We start from the raw sequence: 21,323 nt of genomic DNA, 5'->3' as shown, positions 1-21,323 counted from the left end.
TATTTATATATATAGTAGTGTTAATGAATTTTTTTAAAAAATAATTTGCTTTTATATGAGGAAAATATTTTTTAATAACTAATTTTTTTGAAATATCAATGGAAAACATTTTTTTATAAAATATTTGTAATAAAACGAAGAAACCTATATTGTAATAGAATTACATTATAAAACAAACATTTATATTTTGTTTTATTTTCTTATTATTTTTATTTTATTTAAATATATTAGTTTAGTAGACAATCAAATTTAAACAGTATTTATTACAATGAATAGGATAAAATATTTTAAGTTTATATAAATTTTAAAATTAATTTAAATAATAATACTTATAGAGTTAATCTGGTAATAAATGCATTTGAATAAATTTAAAAAATTTTTTCTTTTATTTTTTTTATTTTTATTTTAAAAAAAATAATTTAAATATTGATGTATGGAGGTGAATTGAGGAATATTATATATATATATATATATATATATATTGAAATTTAATTTTAGTATATTGTATAAAAATTAAAATTAATGGATTTTAATTTATTAATATTAAATTTGTTTTTGAGATGGAGAGATTTTAAGTTTAAATTTAAATGAAAAGCTATTTATATTAAAAAAATAGAAAAGAAAAAGAAATGATAATTGTTGTTCAGTCAAATCAAATATCTTATTCTTTAATATTAGGATGTTTGAAAGTCTGATTCGCAGATCATGTGTCACTTTCTCACCCACTGCTCCATTCAATCTTCTTTTCCATCAATTTCCTCCAAACCCCAGCTATTAATAATCCATCATTTTATTTCCCATACATAACGTTGAACACAGACACACTCCTCTTTAAATTTCAACTTTAAATATTTCAAAGTGTCCATTGTTGGAATAGACCAAATGAAGTAGTTTTCCCAATATAGAAATGTTTATCATAAAAAGAAAATTACTATTTTCAATAATTCTCTTTAAAAATTGATGTGATGTTATGAGATTTAAAAGAAAGATTTTACGGTGGTTGTATAAGATTGGATGGAGAGGAAAACGTTGCTCTCTTTTCTTTTTTTTTTATCCGTTAGTGATGTCTAACCGTTTTTCTGCTACAGTGACACTTGTTTTTGTTATTTAAGTTCATATATATGAATGCGTCAGAATCTCTCTCCATATCAAATGACCATTTAATTCTCCTAATACGGACATGATTGCGAAATGACTGGACCAGCTTCACATCACATCACCGGATTGGACTACTACCATTAAACCTGGACTTGCGGTGGACCTGACTTGCTCGCGTGTTTGAGTCGAAACTTAAAATATTGGATTGGTTAGCTTAAAGAGAATTTGATAGATTTTGGATCGATACTCTTTTCTTGAATTCGGCTCGATCAGAATAGCATGATGAATTAAATATTCCGCTTATTATTTAAGCCTCTAAGATTATAGAAATATTAATTTATCCAATTATTCAATGATAATGATGAATCAAACTTTTTTAAAAAAAAAAGAAAATTCTATTATTAATTAATTAGGTTGACAAAAGCAAGATGAAAGCAGACATCTTCATGGAATCAAGCAAAAAGAAATTTAATGCAAATATAAATAAAGATGAAATGAACAAATTACACCAACTTCTATACTGTATGATCACATATTTTCGTGGGAGTTACTGATTTTGTCGGACAAATGATAATGTCTTTAAAGGGTCATTGTCTAGTTAATTACCACCCTCAACATCTCTTGGTTTCTTGTAAAAATTATGTTTCTTCCAAGGTTTTGACAAGTAAAAGCCTGCATATTAAACACTCATCTCTCTCATATATGGAGTTTGTTTGCTAATTTTGTCTGGGCTATAAATCATCTGATCAAATATAGCCGAAAGTATTTTGGTTCTTGTATCATCGGCTATCCAGTGATTTTGTTTACCGTTGGATTAGAGGACTGTGTGGTCATCATGCCTTAAATTAGGGGCAAGGAACAATTAAGTTCAAAAAGTTTAAACTTGGGTTCTATTAATTTATTTGATTTTGAAGTTTCTGGAATTTATAAATTTAAATATTAATTTTTAATTATTAATAAACTAAACAATAAGAGAAAACTTGTACAAAGTTCTAGAATAAATGTGCAGGATATCTCTTAAAATAATGAAACACAAAGGATTTCCCATAAACAAATATAATTTTGTTGTAAATTTTCAATCTAAATCTTTTGATAATTTCGGGAGCAACACTATGAACAACATTTTCGTAGAAAATAGGAAAAAAATCTTTTTTTTTCTCTTTGAGATTATTTTCGTAGAAAATAGAAAATTTTGTTTCTTGAGATTCGCAGTTCTAGTGATAATATAGGGTTTCGAAATTTCGGAGAGGAAAACATGGCAAGAAAGTTTGGACCCATTCAATAAATTAATAGACCTAGATGGACAAACTTCTGTTAATAAAATATTCAAATTCAAGAAGATTATAATAATTAATTAATTAATTCTCGACCAAAAAAATTAATTAATTAAGTACGTAACCCCATACCACTATTTTTTTCTTTAAATAATTACTTCTGCATTGATTATTGTGAAACTTAGGGTTTAAAAAGTGGCCATGGCACAAGGTTTAGAAGCTTCGTTGCTGTGATAAGAATCTTCAGCTCAAATATTAAAGTTATAGATTACATATTTAAGCTTAGGAGGTAACTAATCTATACACCTAGAACAATTTTATTAATTTTTATTTTATTTAAACACACCTCGAACATCGAGAGTTGACAAATTAATATTTACTTCATTATAATAAAAAAATAAGTTTTTTAAATAATAATTTATTTATTATCTTTTAATATATCTCCATTTAATTATCTAGTCTAATATAAAAAGGACGAATTTATAATTATGATTTTTTTAAATTATTGTTATATTAAATGAATTACCATATGAAATAAATTTTTATAGTTGTAAAGTAATTGATATTAAATTGTAATAATAAAAATACTATAAACTACAAATTTCTAATTAATTTCCAACGTACAGTCGATGCAATAAATTTATGGCAGTGACATTCCTCTCCTCCTTTTTCCTGCCATTGTTTTTTTCCTTTGAACATTTACTTTTTGACAGAAAAAGATTCAAAAATTTTCTCAGCATATGCCCAAACAAATATCTTCTTATTCAAAATTACTACTGAAGAAACTTTTAATTTGTTTTATCTGAAATCTCTTTTAGCCACAATACTACAAAGCTGAGTTGCAGATTGGGTTTTCTTTTGTTTTCTACTTGACCCATCTCTCAAAATCTCATTCATTTTTTTTTTTTAATTTATAATGAAAAAAAAAATTAGGGTTCGGACGATAAGGGTTCAGAGGGCAACTGGGCACCAAGGATACGAGTGTTTTGGACCACGCCAAAATTCTGCGCTGGAATTGTACCTATCAATTGATAATGACTATTTTTTTAAAACCAACGGCTCTGATCTGTCTCATCTTGTCAGTTCCTTTTTAATGGTCTGATTTTACTCCATCATATTGGTTACACGTGCATTTCTCTGATTTATGTTGCATGGGATTTATTTTTTTGTATACCATTTATTACCATTATTATTAGTTTACCCTCCTGGAAATCTGCCCCCCACCCTTCAACCCTTATTTAAAACTGCATGCCGTTGAAGAAAAGCTTCTACTGCTCTAATTTTAATTCCTTTTTTTTTTAAAAAAAAAAAAAAACAAATTCATGGATATAATTCTTTCATATCATGTAACAATAAAAAGATAATTCCTTTTTAATATAAGAGAAAATTTCCCATATATAGATATATATATATATAGCAAGGATAATTATTAATCAATCATATATAATCGACATATGTATAATAATACTAGGTTAATACGTCTTGATAATAAAAAAATTAATATTTACCTAAGAATATCATGTATGCAATTTCCAGTTATTGATATATATATAGAGATTTATATATATACGCAAACATGTAGAATCTCTAAATTAATGATAGAGCAAAAAATAATAAAGAAGAAGGAAATTAAAGAACTAAGATGAAGCATATCATCTATAGTTTAATTTTCTTTAATAATCTCATTCTGAGGCTTAGCTTCAAAAGAAGATAAACAAGGACTTATATGAATGTCCTCTTGATCAGCTTCTAATGAAGAAACGCAAGGAGTTGAAGAAGAATCATCAGAAAAAGAAGAAGTGTAGAAAGACAAAGGAGAAGAAGGAGAACGAGAACAAGAGCAACAAGAATCATTAGTTGTAGAAGAAACAAAAGCAAAACCAACAAGTAAATCTATAAAAGCACCAATAATATACCCATGATTGCTCTTTGCATTCACTTTCAAATAGCAGCAAAGCAACTCTTCAAGACCTTCCCAATCTTTTATACCATGAGCTTCCACCATTTCCTCCATTGATTTCTTGAAATCTTCACAAGGGTCTTGGGAGTCCATCGACAAAATCACACTCTCTTTAAATGGCAACTCATTATCACCTCCACTGCTTGTTTTGGCTTCTTCCAAGATTGAGTTACTCTCCCCAGGCTCAAAGAACAGCCTCTCTGATCTTAAACCTCGAATCACAGTCTCTATGGCGGGGTCACCAGCTCCTGACTGATCATCTGATGCAGTGGAAAAGCTTGCAGACTCAGAAGAGTTTGTGAAACAAGACTCGGCAGGAGTGTCAACCACATCTATGTAGGCTGAGTTAAGAGTCTTGAACATGTTTTCGCTGGTTCTGAAAGAGAGGGTTTTGGGTTGCTGACAATAAGCAGGCCAAGGCCACGATGATGATGAAGAAGAAGAAGATCTTGATGAGTCTGTAGTGTTAATCTTGGAGAGAAAAGGGAGCTTCATTTTCTTGCCCATGTGCTTTGTTTTTGGTGTATCTAGCTGATCTCTAGGATATGAAAGGATGGTTCAAATGATTTTCCAAGGTAAAGAAATGTAGAATTTGAGACTTTGTTTATGTAGGCATTAATGGGCAAGTGGGAGAGAGAGAGAGATGGTAGATTTTAGAGGAGAAGAAGAGTGGTAGAGAGAGAGAGTTTGGCAATTGGTTGGTGGGGTCTTAACCTCTTTCTTTCTTGTGCTAGGTGTGTATTGAATTAAGAGTAAATGTAGATTCAGTTGAGGTCATTGATGAACAATATACGTTGGGTGTAGAGCTAAAAAAAATTAGGTTTAATTAGTTTTCGCAATATTATTGGGAGTGGCAATTCCGAACCCTAGAGGATTAGTGTTCTGTGAGCATAAAACGAGATAACCACTAATTTTTTTTTTTTAAATTTAATTCGTTTCGGTAATTAAAAATATGTTAAATATTAAAATGTATTTTAAAAATAAAATAAAATTTGAACCGTTTGAATCTTTTCAAATTAAACTTCTAACAACTGTAATTAAAGCGAGTTAGTTGTTTATTGTTAGCTTCTTAACTGAGTGGTAGAATGAATAATTAATTAGAGAGCCAAAAGTTTTATATTTTAAGAAAGGATTTCCATTAAGTGATTATTAATTATTTGCCTAAATGGTGGATTAATTTGAAAGAGCATTTACATTTACATACCCATGATTTCAAAAACAAAGCAGGAAACTGCCCTAATTCTGACAGTCAAAACCCAGTGGATTTCAAATTTCAATTTCATGTATATATCTACATTAAATGAAGGATTTTTTTTTTTTTAGGTAAATATCATGTGGTATATATTAAATCTTGCTCATAGATTAATCTTCGAAATTCTAAGACATAGAACTTCAACCCATCCTTAAATAACTTAATTTTTAACTCACCAAAATATATAGTGCTTTCATGATATTATAATCATAATATCAAAGATATTAGAAAAGTATAAATAAAGTAATTTTAAAAATTGAATTACCATATGAGACAATTAATAGTAAAATTATGACCATAAATATTAAAATTAAGAAAAAATTTTACAATTTTATTGCTATAAAAATTTACATACAACTAAAACTTATAGTTATTATTGCTCATAACTGTTTTTTTATTAGTAGCAATAATTTTATTATAAAATACCTGTAATCATAATTTTAGATTATATTATTAATATAAATTTATAGTAATAAATTTAATACTTTTAATAGTAAAACCTTTTACTATCTATTTTAATATTTTTTTTACCGTGGTTCTATATTTTATTAAAAATATAATTAAAAATTTTAGTAGCATCAAATCAAAAATTTTTATTTTAAAATATATAATTTATTTTGAAATCTGTCAAAATAGTATATTATAATATGAGTTTCACATTAACATGAATCTAAAAATCATCTTTACTTATAAATGACATAATATTATAATATACTATTTAGACATAAAATTAAATTATATATTATAAATCAAACCATAAATTCTGAAAAAATTTATGAGTGAAATATATAAAAGAAGATAATATTGAATAAATTAGATGGGTTTGGTTATAAATAGGATGAATGTGGGCCTATAATAATAATAAGTTAAAATGTGGATAAGATGCATATTTTGACAAAAATATATAATTAAAGAGAATATGAGGGGGGGAACGGAGGAGTAAAATTCAAAATAAAACAAAAACAAAAAACGTATATGGGGATAAAAAATCATGTGTAAGTACTTTAAGGAGGAACTCTGTCTCACGTGCCCTCCACATGCATTCCAGAGGATAGATTGAGACTTGAGGAAGACATACTCCAATTGTTTGTTTGTTTGTTTCCCTTCTTTATTTAACCCCACTATTTTTCACTCATTCTAAAACTCTATGCCATATGTAAATATTTCACCAATAAATACTGAATAAATGCTTTGTACAAATTGTCAAAGCTAAATTAAAATTACTAAATAACTTAAAATTAATAATTTTGAATCCTGAAAAAGAAATTCAAAACTGGAAATGATTTTGATTATTGGTTATGTATATGAATGTATGATAGTAATACATTTGTAAGGGGACCGCTATGTATTTGAGAGGTAGTGCAGTGGTCCCTTGGGCTATCTAAAATTTAATTTTTCAAGTTCAAAAGCTATGAGGTTGAGGTTGAGGTTGAGGTTGGTGTCCTATAAAAATATAAATACAATTGCCAACCCTACAAAATGAAGAATAATTGTAGGGCTGCCCCACTTTTTATCTTTCACTCACTGTTTTCTGCTTCATGTTTTTGTAAGAATCCTTCTGTTTGAGTAATTCCATTTTCATATGAATATCTTTCTTTTTTTTTCTTTGGTACTAATTTTGGGTTCAATCAATAATCAGTAGCTGATGATGGGCCGAGTTTTTCAAAAGGTAAAATAAATAATTTCACCTTTTCCTGATGGACCCCTAAAAGATTGTTGTCTTTTTACAATCTTATTCCTCAGGTACCTTATCTTTTTTAGTTCTTTGCCAATAGAATAACCTTAGGACCCCCAAGTTAAAAATAATAAGAATAATAATAAAAAAATTCAATCATTGTTATTTTTTAAGAAGAGTACTTATAACTCCTTTATCTATCTGATCCATTAAAGTCAATAGATACTTGGTCACCCATCTCAAACTTCAACTGAGATTTGGTTTATATTGTACCCCCAACAAGCAGCACACTTTGCTTAAGCTTGTTTGCAATTTTAAGGGAAAGTGCAGTTACATTCTTAGTAAAGCAGAATCCACTACATCAAATAGAGATTAATCTTTCATTTGGAACTAAAAGTTTTTAAAAAATTCAATTTAATTAAACTTTTTTTTATTAATTTTAAACAAAAAAATCCAATTCTTTTTGAAGTTAAAAACTTTCATTTTTAAAATCTTACATAATTTTACAAAAAATCATTTAAACTCTTTTTTCATAAAATAAATATGTCAAACAAGATCGCTTCAACTATTAAATACAAATTCGCAATTCATAATACACAATTAATAGAGTAATAGTTGATGCTAACAACTAATGGTAACGGATTTATGTCAAACATATAGATTATTAAATTTACATAACATTTTTTTAAATTTTTCGACAAAAATAACCCAACTCTAACTCAGTCTTCCCATCCACCTCTCCCCATTTGCAATTTCTTCTTCATCAAGCTTGTCAATGGGAACCCAGAAATCTATGGAATTGGAATTTGAGAGAATAGACAAGGATGGTTAGTTAAGTAAGGTGGGATTTCACTCCTCATAATCGAAATAGATGAAATCGATTAAGCATAGCATAATAGCCTCCAGAGCTATAATAATATTAATATGTCACTTTCAGCAACTGGGGAATCAAATGAATTTCAAGCAAGGGAATCTGTGAAATGGAAAAAAAATTGAGGAAATATGACAATAAATTAGAGGACCCCTACAGAGGTCCTAAATCTTCCATCATATTAATTTCTCCCTTTCTCTCATCTCAGCTCAGCACTTGTCTGATGCACAGCCTATCCAAAAAAAAAGAACCTACTCAGCACCACCAGTAGCCAAGCAATTAAAATGGATTCCTTAGTGAAGGCCCACCAACAACCAGATTTAACAGCAAACTGGACCATATGTCTGCTAAGCTAGTGGACCAAATTGTCAAAATTTGAACCCACCAGTGACTCAGACAGGCCACTTCACTTTTCTCCTCCACATTTAACTCAAATTTCACCATATTATATGGAAATAGCTTTTGCCAGCAGGTCAACAATTCCTGCCAATGGAAAAAAGAAAAGAAAAGAAAAACTATTACTGCAGTACTAGTTCAACCAAAACCAATGGAAAACCATCATAATTTTAATTTTTTATTTTTTGGGGAAGGGGAAAGGGAAGAGTTCAATGGCTAATGCAATGTCATAGAGCTACAAATTCTGCAGCAGGTAAAAGGCAGAAGCCAAACCTCCAAGCTGAAGTTGCAGGCAGCAGCCACAACCCAAGGATCTTAATCTTCACCTGCAGCATAGCCCATAGGAGCACTTTCTAGGGAATATCTTTACAAGCATAAACTTAAACATCTAGCAAGAAACTGGACAACAGTTTAACAACATTAGAGAACACAATCCAAGAAAATAAGATTCATTGCAAGTCAGTATCTTTTATAAATGTTCTGCTCAAAATGAAACTTATGTCTGCTCATCTTGTAAAAGCTACTGTAAAAGGAAATGGTCCCCGAGTTGCTGGTTCAGATATGAGATCAATTCTTACACAAGATATTGTCTTCTCTACTTGGTAGAGCTTTTGTTTTTCCTCTAACATAAATCTCCAGTGAATAAAATACATGGATTGAACGATCTCAAAGGTGGTCCCTTCTGCTATTTTACGATATAAACCTATCCATACAGATATTCCTACAAGCCGCAATAGTTAGTCGCACTCAAAATTTTAGGCATGTAGCAAGCACATGGAAACCCAATAAAGAAAAGTTCTCACCACATAATTTCTGCGGATCCTACTTGTCTGTTTTCTTTTTCATAATTATGTCAAGGAGGACAACACAGCTTCAGCAATATAAGTAACAAAAATACCCTTTGATCTTGCAAAATTCAACATCATTTTTGCAACATAATTTGGTTAAACCTAAGGAGGATAGAGAATGAGAGAACATGAAGGGAAAATAGTGCGAAAACTTAGTAACAAAGGTTTAACCCAAAACTAGGTGGAACAGAGGAAAGGTTCATGTGGCCAAATCTAACTATTATGATATAAGAACAGCTATCAACCAATCATTAGCTATTTTCTTCTCATATAATACATGATTAAATGCAGCTGTAAACTAAAATCTATCCGAGTAAAAATAATTAAGCTCCTATCCTTTCAAGAGGGAACAATAATGGATGACATACTTTACAAAGAATATTGTCTTCTATCTATGAAGATGAGCTATGGGGACCTTATGACTTGCTGCATTTTAGGGGGACCATGTTTCTGCTCTTTTCACAAGATATAATTCTAGCATAACCAAATTATGAAGAAATAATCACCTTTCATTCTGTTCATGCTATTGGCCTCATCACTCTTCCCCTGATTTCAAATCCCAATCTTTGATTAAAATGATTTGAGCAATCACCTGTACTATAACCTTCAAGACAAGTAGCAGACATGCACATTGGATTCATTCTAAGTGTTATAAGCTTACTACTGTTTTGTACAGCTGGGGAGCTCATTACAGCTATGAACTGAATACATAATTACACTCTTAAAGAGGAATCATCAGCAGCAATTGGCAAGCATATCCAGTTTATAATATAAATGAAAACAAAATATTTGATCTCCCCCCTGAGCGGCAGAAAAGAGTTCAATGCTACAATGACATACTCTTGCATCATATGATGGATTCAAGGCTGCTAAAATATACCACTAAAATTGGTGTCTCGATATTAGACCCATAACTTTGTCCCTTTGATAAGCTTTCTAGTTCTCAAAAGAATCATGAAATCCATTTCAACCCATGAAATTAGTCTACTTTTAAGAAGTAAGCCAACCCCCCCCCACCCCACCCCCAAAAAAAAAAACTCCCCTCATATTAAATTTCATCATTAACCTCTCATAGACTTCTTTTTTTTTTCTAGAAGAGCATGGAAGCTACATCCATAATCATCTAACAAATGGAAGTTATATCAACAACAGGACACAACCCCTACCAATCTTCAAGCAGGTTAACCACATAATTATTTTGGTAGTCACAACTCACAAAAAGTAATAAGAAATTCCAAACATGCAATGTACCAGCAAAAATTGTCCCTCTTTGTTATTAACACATGGATGAGAGGTAGAACTTTTAAATGACAAATATACCTTAAGTTGTTATGTGGACATTACAATGTCTGCATATTTGGTGTCCTGGCATACCCACAAATAGGCTTGCAAGTTCTATGTCCTCAAGACTACCCTTGTATGAGTGGTATGCAGCATTGCGATCTTAGCATCCCTATGGCTACATTTGGTGAGGGATTGGAAACATAGAAAAAGACAGATAAGATAACACAATACAAGACAAGATAAAGGGTCATTTCATCCCATGTTTGGTGCATATAAACAAGGCAAACCAGTTGGTATATCTAATCTATCACAAGATAAACTAGTTCTAATTATATTGGTTATATCGCAAAAATCCCCCTAATATTTTGGCAAAATTAACACTTAAAACCTTTGCTTTGCAAAGAAATGTTATTAAAAGGTCCATAACTTTTTAACTCCACCACACTTAAATCTTTGTCAAAATATAATATGCTTTGGTCATTTAAATTGTACAGAATTTTCAAAATCGACAACTTAATTCTTAAAAAAAGTGAAAAGATAAGGAGATAAAATGTTGTTTCATCTAAAAAGTAAGGAGCTAGAAGTTATATAACCTAAAAGGTGAGGAACTAAAATGTAGTGGGAGAGTGAAAAATGAGGTTTACCCATTTATACCTATGTTTAGATAGAAATGGATAATAAGCAAAGATTATAGCAGAACTCTTATTCTGTCTTCTAATTGTCGTAATTGACAATGTATGAGAATGAGTCGGTGAGAAAATTGTTTAAGAATATGCTAAAAGAAAACAAAATTTTGAATAAAACAAAAAAACCAACAGCTAGAAGTTTGTATGCGCTGAAGCAATCTGCTACTAGTAATTCACTTGTCGCATTTATTTAGAAACTTATTTTACTTAACGCATTGGTTATAGCACCTTCCATCCTATCCTAACAACTTATGTGCTAACATCAGCTATTTAACATGTGATGACATGAATCACCAATTTGAAGAAAAAAAAAAGGCTAAATATATACTTACACACTTGTATTTTATTCTTTTTGTCTATTAAATACTTTAATTTTAAGCATGACCTAATAAGCACTTAAATTTTAAAAAATATTACTTTTAAACATAATTTTGCAAAATCCATGATTTTAAAATTGTGTTTAAAAGTAATTTTTCAAATTCATAGTTAAATCTATGGTTTTAAAGTTATGTTTAAAAATAATTTTTCAAATTCATGATTTTTAAAGTTGTGTTTAAAAGTAATTTTTAAAAAAAATTTAGATGTTTAAAATAATATTTTTTTAAAATTAGGTGTTTAAAAATAATTTTTTTTAGAATTTAGGTATTTATTAGGTTATGATTAAAATTTAAGTGACCGATAAGTGAAAATGCTAAAATATAGATATGCAAGTATGCATTTTGCAAAAAAAAAAAAATCTGTAAAACAAGCCTCAACTAAGGATCAACTTTGCAAAAATTTCTAACCTTGGTTAATTGTGCTTTGCAAAATAATTCCACCCCATTCCTAAAGCTTGACGATTTAAAAGTTCTAGTACAAGCAAACGCAGCATCTGACATCCGATTCTTTAAACTTCTAAGTCTAATCATTCTTACAGTTCGAACCCAAAAGTTTACCTGTAACAGGCTGCCATTCTGCAGTTGATATCAAAAGTGTGGATACAAATTCTTCAATCCAAACGCATTGCACTTGCAAGCTTTTCTATTTCCACGTTATAAACTCCTCCATAAAAATAGAGTTCTCGGAGCAACAGAAACAAATGAAACTTGAATAGTTGAACCAAATGGAATTTGTACCATCCAATCAAATAAACGATGAAAATAAATCACTGAATAAATGAATAAAGAATTGCTTCAAGGTAAACAATACAACTTCTTAATAATAATAATCCCATAGTTTGGGTTATTCATGCAGGTGCACGCAAGCACAACTTCAATCCGCTTTGCCGAGAAATAAATCATAGAAACTTCTAAACCAATATCATTAATTTTTTTTGAAAAAAAAAACACCTTTAGTCAACAGATATGGAATTCAGTCAGTTACCTGTCAGCTGCAATCCAAATGAACACTTCATTACAACCAAGATCCTGGCAGCAAGTTGGAAGCAACATCAAGAAACACAACAATCGTTTGTTAATATTAATGGATTCGAAAAGTGGAGAACACAAATACCCTTCAATGCAGAATCCTCAATCAAGAAAATGTGATGAGGCCGTCAACAATTAAATTGAACAGAATTAATTCTACTCTGTCCTTCCAGAAATGAATCCCTGTCTTTCTAAGATGCACTAGTCTACATCCCTAAACCCAATGAAATTTCAATCACACTTATGTAAACTGTGAATGAAATTCCAAAAGTAGTTTCTGTAGCTAGGATAATGTGCACAAGTAACAATTATTATTCAGAGCCAGTGTCGATGAGAATGATCGACTTTAACAATAATCAGAATGCAAAGGCAAGAAAACAAAACACACACATGTTTATGATTTTATTGATAGTTATAACATTTAAATACCAGATAAAAATGTTTTACTTCTTTTAGCCTTCAGAAAAACCATAATGTTGCTATAAGGATCTCAAAAGTGGAATCAAATTGATGGTAAAGAATATAGGATAACTCTTAAGCTAAACATTTTGTTATTCAGGGCCACCAACTGCCATTCTTTAAGAGAAGAATATATAACAAATGTTTAGTCCAGATTTGAAGCTTCAATTTCCATGGAAGTACATTTGCAGACAGATAAGCACCATCATCAAGGTTGTGGACTTGCTCTTTTCATAAGAAAATTACAAATTGACTTACAAAGGAATTAAGGAAGGGCACATCCACAGTTGAGACTTCAATGAAAATAGGCGAAAGTAATTCATTGGAGTAGAGACATGGGCAAATCAGCTTCGCAAGTATTAAACAATTATAGTTACCAGTTAAAAGCAACAACACTTGAATATGGATAGAAAAGGAAACTCGGATATCAAACTTAAAAATGGTCTACAAAGTCAAGCTACACCTTCCTGCAATGCAATAATCCAAATGCCTCATATTGTAAGGAAACAAGCCAGCCAACTTTTTTATAAAGCTGGTACAAGGACCTGTCCTGAGGTCTTCATCACTTCTACCGCCTCCACCCCTTTCCATTAAGCACTCTAACTCATCCAACAATTTGGTGTGGGTTAAGTTACCTTACATCTAAAAGCACACCTGTTACTGAGGATTATGAATTATTTTATTATACTCGGCATATTTGGTGTCACTGTAGATACTTGTCTGACCGCAATGTAGCAAAAAAAAAAGAAAAAAATTATGCTATCAGAAGTGGCCTTATGGATGGCAAGCTGTGACAAATGCCCTTCAGCTACAGCTCTCCGGTGGAAATCCCTTAACCAAGCCACCACCTATGAGTGGCAGCTCATTCTTCAACAGGCACACGGTCATTCAGAGATTCCTCCAAATACATTTGTACAGAAGGGAGTAAAAAAAATAAAGGTAGACTTGGGATGACATGAAATAAAGCAGTGAAATTACATAAGCAAACTCTGAATCTGATACTTTGAACTAGCAAAGTTCCAAGTCCAATTATTGCCACAATTAGCACCCAAATGTTTATGTGCAAAGTCAGAAACTTCAATTAAATAACATCATTAAACCTTTCATAACTACGTCAGACAAAACAGAAGGAGAATAACTGAAAGAATTTAATTGACAACTACTATTAATATTTGTTAAACCTCAAATGTGTACAAGACTAATCCCCTTTCTAAGACAGAAAGAAGAGAAATCTACAATCAATCAACAGCCAATCAAGTTCATGTAAAAACCTCTAAACCATACAAAACATTGGCGTACTTGTCTATTTTTTTATCCTTCGAGTGGTTCTCTCTAATCTTCTGAAACGCGTGGAGCGTCAACAAGCTATCCGACCCGGCCTGGTGCTTCTTCCCTACGGTCCGCTCCACACCGATTGACTTCCCAACCCGGTCCAACCCACCATGCAAACCGCAGAATCTATTCAAATGCTTCACATCATAAACACTAGCTCCGAAAAACAACCTCACTGTGTCAAGAAACTGCGATAATTTCCCCGGTTAGAATCGCTGAGTCAAGCACTTGACCAAGTAACCGAAATCGTAAGCGCCGTGAAACGCTACCCAACTCACTGAGTCGTTCAAGACGAGTCCCGATGACATCATTAGTTCCGCAAATTTACCGGAATCCACACCGTATTGCCGATTCTTCTCGAAATCGATACCTTGGCTCTTCAACATTTCAACCGAGTCATGCGCATGTGCATCGCGCGACACATCAAAATCGCGGAAGTTGAATTCCCAAATGTAGCAACTATCCGTGCCAAGATCCGGGAGATTGCCTTCGTGGTCTGCAATTGTAAGGCCCACTTGTATCAAATTCAACATATCGACGTTCATTTTCAAGTTCAGGTAGTGGGCTTTAGGATCACGGTACCGGTTATACGGATCATTGGCGGAGGGCCGTATTACAATGCCAGGAAACTCAGTATCCATTGAGATCAGCGGGTAACTGTCAATTAAAGATCGGATCAACTTGAATTCAGATTCAAGATTGTCAGCCCAAACAGATCGCACCTCGACGGGCCTCTCCGTCGACTGAGTTGACGACGGCGGGGCTTCAACGGCCTTACACATATTCCGGATCGGTTACCGAGCACGGGTTGGAAAGTGCGGATCGAATTCTTATATAAAGACAATGATGGAGAGGGAAGAACACGACGCGGAAGGTTCTTTAAAGAGACGAGGGCGGTTCTTCGAAACTAGGCAAGCGCAGGTACATAACTTCGACGGTTACTCAAATTGTATAGTTTTAAAGATAATTTTAATACTAATGAACTTAAACTCTGAATTCTTTATTATTTAACTCTTTGAGTTTAAGTTGAAATTTCACAATTTTAAAATCATTTTGAATAATTAAATTAAATTAAATTTTATTAGTAATCATTTCTTCACGAATTTCATTTGCTTAGCAATAGCAAGTGAAATTTAATTAATAGCTATAATTATTTAATTAAATAAGGATTATTTTTTGATAATATTATTCATGTAGCCTAAAAGGAATTTTAAAAGCCAAGACAAAAGCTGGAATATTGGCATCTTGACTGGAACTTTAATTTGCTTTATTCCCTTTGCGAAGACCTTTTGATATGAAATCTTTATAAGGGATAAAAATATTAATTTACAATTTTTAGATATTTTAATAAAAAATTTAAAAGTAAACAAAATTTCATTTAAGGAAAAAAATCGAATAGGATTTAATTTTTTTAAAATATTTAAAATTTTAAAAATTAAAGTGAAATTTAAGATTGCCAGATTCGAGTGCATGCATTAATCTATGAATTGATTAGGAAAATTGGAATCCAAGGAAGCAATCAACCATTGCAAAAAAGTTGAGTCGGTGAGGCTAATCCTTCAAGAATCAAAAGTGAAAATTAGACCTTTTATCACATTTTAAAGGTAAATTATAAATTAATTCTTTCAGTTTATTAAGAAAAAAACAATTTTCAATTCTTATTTCCAATTTAATATAAATTAATTTCTCAATTTAATAATTTTAATAAAAATAAACATCTCATTAAAAGTGATGATCTGAGATCCAATAGAATAGGGTTTTACAAGGGTTTATGTATTACAGAATAAGGCTTAAGTTTCCTGAGGAGGGGACTCCTCTTTTATACATTGTCTTGCTTGCTGGTAGCGTGTAAAGGCCTCTCCAGGATTGGGCCACGCGTCTCTGCCATGCGGATTCGGAGGTACTAGGGTATCAGCCGCCTGCTCCATGCGTAACGGCCTCTGATTCTCCTCGTGCGTACATTTAAGCGGATCTGCCAGGCTGTCTGGTGAATATTATTCTGGATCCTGGGTTGGGCCGAAAGTCAGGCCGGACGCTAGGCTTGAGAGGAGAGAGCCTGCTTCGTGTGGGCTGGGCCGTTATGAAGAAGCTGGGCCGAGCCCGGTCTTGAAGGTTGAATGAGCCAGGCTTGTTGGGTATATCAGATACGTGGGCCTCTATGTTATGGGCCTTTAGCGGTGGTTAGACCCCTGGTTCGGGGTGAAGAAATCCATCGGTCATCAATTGCCCCTTCACCTTCTCGGGAGTTATTGCTCCAACTGCCGAGGGGGTGAATATCAAGAACCATTATGGCCGCGTCTGTTCGTATCTAGGTGTCTTTATAATACCCTTTCCTCTTTTTATCGTTGCGCAGTTTCTGAATCCTATATGCTCTTTCCTCTTTCGGGCTTTTCTTTACTTTCCGCGTTCTCTGCTATCTTTGCTTTCTTGTCATCATTATCTGAACATGTCCTTTCTTTCCTTTCCCATGAATACCTTTTAAGGACTCTGACGGCATTAGTTGAGAATTCGGCTCCCCTGTCCTGCAAAATACAAACTTTCGGATATATATTAACATCGCCTCCTTACCAGTCCCAGGCATTCTGTGGGAGCAAAGGGATTTTTCTTTCGAATTTGTCTGTCTGTTTCCTTCTTCCGGCGGGATTTTTGTATTGCCCCAGGAATTTGCTTTAATCTCGCTTTTATCATCTCGACGGAAGATTATCCTAACTTATCTCTGTTTTGGGACCCTTTTGCAGTACCTGAGATGAAGATGAGTCAATTCAAAATTTTTGAGGATTGAAGGTTACCTCTAAGGAGTTGGAACGTTGTTTCGGAGATCCTTCTGGTAGGGCGATCGATGGGTGGGACCATTCGGCGAGTTGCTGAAACTACTTCGTCCAGGATTTCTGGTCGACCTCCCCCCCTGTTATCTTCTTTTGATATAAATGGAAGTGGCGCAAATGCTCAGCTTATTGTTCCTTTTGATGTGAAGTACCAGTATTATTGCTTCCTTCGATGTGAAGTACCAGTATTATGTGAGACTGGGATCTGCTGCACTCAGTCAAGTCTCCAGCGATTTCTTCGAATGTGTACTTCGCGATCTCTTTGGGGCCATAGCCCGAAGACTTATGTTTTTCATGTGTGGTGCACGGCCGGCATACAATATCTGAGCTTGTTCGAATGTACCGTGCATCACATTCGGGTAACCGAACGTTTGCCCAGGGGGACAGTGAGAAATGCTTATGGGAATCAACTTGTTCAGTTCCCCTATAATAGCGGGACAGATCTTGGCCTTTTCTGAAAACTCACATTCCGAGCTGCGAGAAGTCCTCCGAACTGAAGACTAGAATAGTAGGGTAGGTGATAATCGTAGATGATGAAGTATCTGGATATGTAAATCCTTTAAGGGTGGTCTTCCATTCTGTAATGTAGGCCTTTGTAACGTGCTGTAATGTACTTTTCCTTTAATGAAATGCTTGTTTTTCATACTTGAGCTTGTTCTTTTCTCTGTCATGGATGAAGTACTGATACTGCTCTTCTTCGTAGCTTTAGCCAACTAACTTTTGTTCAGTTTTTTTTTCCAAGCTGAATTGACCGTATTTCGCGAACTTCTTCTTTTAGTCGATGAGCCGAGCCTCAGGCCTACTTAACCAATTGGACGGGCGGTTTACTCTTCCGAGCTTGACTAACCGACCTGTGAGCTCGGTCTTTTCTTGATGGATTGAGCTTTGAGCCTCCTTTAGCCGACCGAGCTCTCAAGTTATGTTTTCCGAGCTGGACTAATCCGACCTGTGAGCTCGGCCTTTTAATCCTTGAGTTAATTTCTGAGCTCTCAGCTTTGTATGATCCCGAGGTGCTCTTGGCGCCTCTTTCCGATCTCACAGCCTTTGTTTAATAACGATAAATCAAATCTTATAACTTTTTAAGTGATGAGCAAGTCTGACCTTTATCATGCTCCCATTTGCTTGTACTTTTGAGTCTTTTCATGACTTGCCCCTCTGTTTCCTCTGCATTTACCATAGGGATGGTAAAGTAGTAGGCTAAGTTGCTCTGACTGATGAGTTGGGCTTGTATTATGTGGATGGCGAATGGGCTTTTAAATGATGGGCTGTCATCGTGTACTTGGCCCTTGATAGATGTAGATAAGCCCAGCGATCATCCTTTTGCCCCTTTACCGTCTCGCCGGTTATTACCTAACCGTTGAGAGGGTAAACTTCGAGAACAATTAATGATCGCGCCGCTCCAAGACAAAACTGTTCAGATCAACGCCCTGCCTCATAATTGCCTTTCTTTTCGAATTCCTTCTGTCTTTTGAAGAACTAGCTCTTGTCTGCTCTCTGTCTTCCTGCAACTCCTTGTGCGGTTTTTCATCCCATTGTGTTCTCAGGTACGCTTCCTTGTTCTTCCATGGCAAGTTCAAAGCTTCCTGATGTTTTTGACCTTGAGTCGCATATTACACCTTCCAACATAACTAAGCATATTTCCCGGAGGCTCTTAGATACTCCACTGTATCTTATTCGAGCGCCTCTTCCCAATGAGAGGATAGTTCTTCCTTACCCTCCCCCTCCTGGTTTGATCGATCCCCAAGAGAATCGCCGTATAGTGTTCTTTCTAAAGCAAAGGGAATTCGGTCTGCCATTTCCTTTTTCCCCTTTCTTTACTGAGGTCTTCGAATACTTCGGGGTAACTCCTCGGATGTTATCCCCAAACTCTATTTTATTCATGTCTTGTTTTGAGTGTATCTGTCTGGGTTGGGGTTTTACACCCACAGCCTGTCTGTTTGTCACCTTTTTCCGCCTGGTTAGGGCGAAGCAAAACTTCTATTACTTTTCCCCCCGTAATGGGTTATCTCTTCTCACGGGTTATAAGGATTCTATAAAGGGCTGGGTAGAGAATTTCCTTGTGGCGGAGCTGAAATTAGGGTCCTGCCGATCGTGGGAAGTAGATCTAACGTGGGGAGAGATCTTTCCGGGTTGTAACGATTTGCCCCAATTGAGTCTTATTGAGCAGGTGGGGCTGCTTCGACTGACTTCCGTTGAGAGGAAGTATGACGTCGAAAAGTGTATGTTTGCTTCCAACCTTAGGGATATCCGTGACACGGGTATAGTGCTTTGTCCAGTTATTTTGTTTCTTCTTTGCTCGTAATATCAGAAAATATGCTGACTCTTTGTAACTTCTTGTTTTTTGCAGCTTCTGAGGTGAAAATGGATGGCATCAATTTCCCCAAGAACTTTGACCTATCTCGGGAGAATATGCATGCAATTTTTGACGCCTTTGGGGATGGGCGTTCGGTAGCTGAGATTGCTGCGGATCTGGCTCAAACTGCTTCCTTCAAGAAGGTCAGCCGACCTCCCGTCAAAGCTTCTTCTCGAGCTTCCAAGCCGAGCTCTCGCAGCACCAAGTCAGCTCGGCCATCTAGCCGCGGTGGGTCGAGCTCAACTTTGTCGCTTGCTGAAGGGTCTAGATCTGCTCCAGCCTCCTCAGAGGTCGTGAGGGAAACTTCCCTAGCTATTGTGGAGCAGACCCAAGTTTCTGAACAAGTGGAGCGGGGTGCTGCCCATTCTACTGAGGGGGTGTCAGGGGGAAAGTCTGAGTCCCCTGTTGAAGACAAGGAGACCTCTGGGATAGGGATGGAGATCATCGTCCTAGAGGGTCAAAGCCCAGAGGTTTCTGCTGAAGGTGCCCCTGCCCCTGTGAGGACTGAGCCTGAGGGATCTGAGGGCGTCCCATCAAAGACCGGGGGCAAGCGTCCAACCCCTTCTGGAACGCCTGCCCCATCTCCTGCTCGGAAGAAATCCAGGACTGCTGCGGGTCCTTCCCCACCTCTTTCTCCCATTGGGAAGGGGAAGGGTGTTTCTGCTGTTCCTTCGTCGTCCCCTACTGACAACGTTCTGAACCTATCAGGCATCACTTCTGAGTCTCCGGCCACTGCTGTTGCCGCACTTCTCCGGGAGCGGATGTTCGGCGGAATAACAGAGGCTTCGGATCCTCGTCTTCTGGCCCTGACTGGTCACTTGGCCAGTTGTACCAAGGAGCAGGTGTCCTTCCAATCTCGCTCCCGTGAGGAGCTCGGATCCACGATTAGAGAAATGCTTCTGATGGTAAGTTATTTTTTCACTTCTCTTTGAGTTTGCTTTGTTTCTTTTCTTGACAATTGTTCTTCCGTACTAGGTGTCGGGCCTATTTATGGAGGTGGATGCCCGTGACCTCTCTCTCCGGGAGTCCGTGGACCGCCGGATTGAAGAAGAGCGTCGCGATGAAAACCTGACTGCCACCAGTGAAGCGAGGGGCCACCTGGCGGCCGCCCGAGAACAGATCCAGTCTCTCCAGGTGGAGTTGCATTCTGCGCTGGAGGCCTCTAAAAGAGCTGAGGACAGAGCGGCTGAGGCGGCAGAACATAGCAAATCCCTGGAATCAGAGCTGTCTCGTACTCGCGGGGTTCTCCAGGAGTCCGATGAGAGGGCAGCTGAGGTGGAAGCTCGTTGTGTAGAGGTTGTAAAGCAGCTGTCCTCTATGACATCGGCTGAAGAGTTCAACCTTCGCCAACAACAGCTAAAAAATGAAGTCAGGGCTTTGGAACGTAAATGTTTAGCCCTGCTCGAGGTGATAAAGTATGCCGAAGGGAAGGCTCAGTTAAAGCGTGAACAGTGTATAGCGGAGTATCAGGAGTCTGATGAGCTGAAGGTTAAAATTGAACAGGCTTGTGAAGCTCATCTTCAGGACTACAAAGACTCTTCTGAGTTTAAGGAATTTGTAGCTGAGGCTTGTGAAGAACATCTTGATGAGTATAAAGCTTCTGG

General features: G+C 35.0%; 1 protein-coding gene, 1 long non-coding RNA gene and 1 pseudogene across 3 annotated transcripts; all 3 read right to left on the bottom strand.

The window, feature by feature from the left end:
• Positions 1 to 3,983: 3,983 nt before the first annotated feature.
• On the bottom strand, positions 3,984 to 5,065 carry LOC110621359 (transcription repressor OFP15). The gene has a single exon (XM_021765619.2). It carries the CDS (start codon positions 4,837 to 4,839, stop codon positions 4,036 to 4,038), a length of 804 nt encoding a protein of 267 aa, XP_021621311.1. The 5' UTR covers positions 4,840 to 5,065; the 3' UTR covers positions 3,984 to 4,035.
• Positions 5,066 to 8,255: 3,190 nt separating this feature from the next.
• On the bottom strand, positions 8,256 to 10,381 carry LOC110619947. Its single transcript, XR_002488728.2, has 2 exons — positions 8,800 to 10,381; positions 8,256 to 8,613 (listed from the first exon to the last, which is right to left on the bottom strand). It is a non-coding gene; the product is annotated as an uncharacterized LOC110619947 (long non-coding RNA).
• Positions 10,382 to 14,344: 3,963 nt separating this feature from the next.
• Positions 14,345 to 15,490, bottom strand: LOC110620333 (annotated as a pseudogene). Its single transcript, XR_002488801.2, has one exon. The product of XR_002488801.2 is annotated as a probable CCR4-associated factor 1 homolog 11 (transcript).
• Between the last annotated feature and the right edge of the window lie 5,833 nt (positions 15,491 to 21,323).

Source organism: Manihot esculenta, chromosome 8, assembly GCF_001659605.2.
Source record: "Manihot esculenta cultivar AM560-2 chromosome 8, M.esculenta_v8, whole genome shotgun sequence".
NCBI classification, from domain to species: Eukaryota; Viridiplantae; Streptophyta; class Magnoliopsida; order Malpighiales; family Euphorbiaceae; genus Manihot; species Manihot esculenta.
This window is presented reverse-complemented; position numbering and strand designations above follow the sequence as displayed.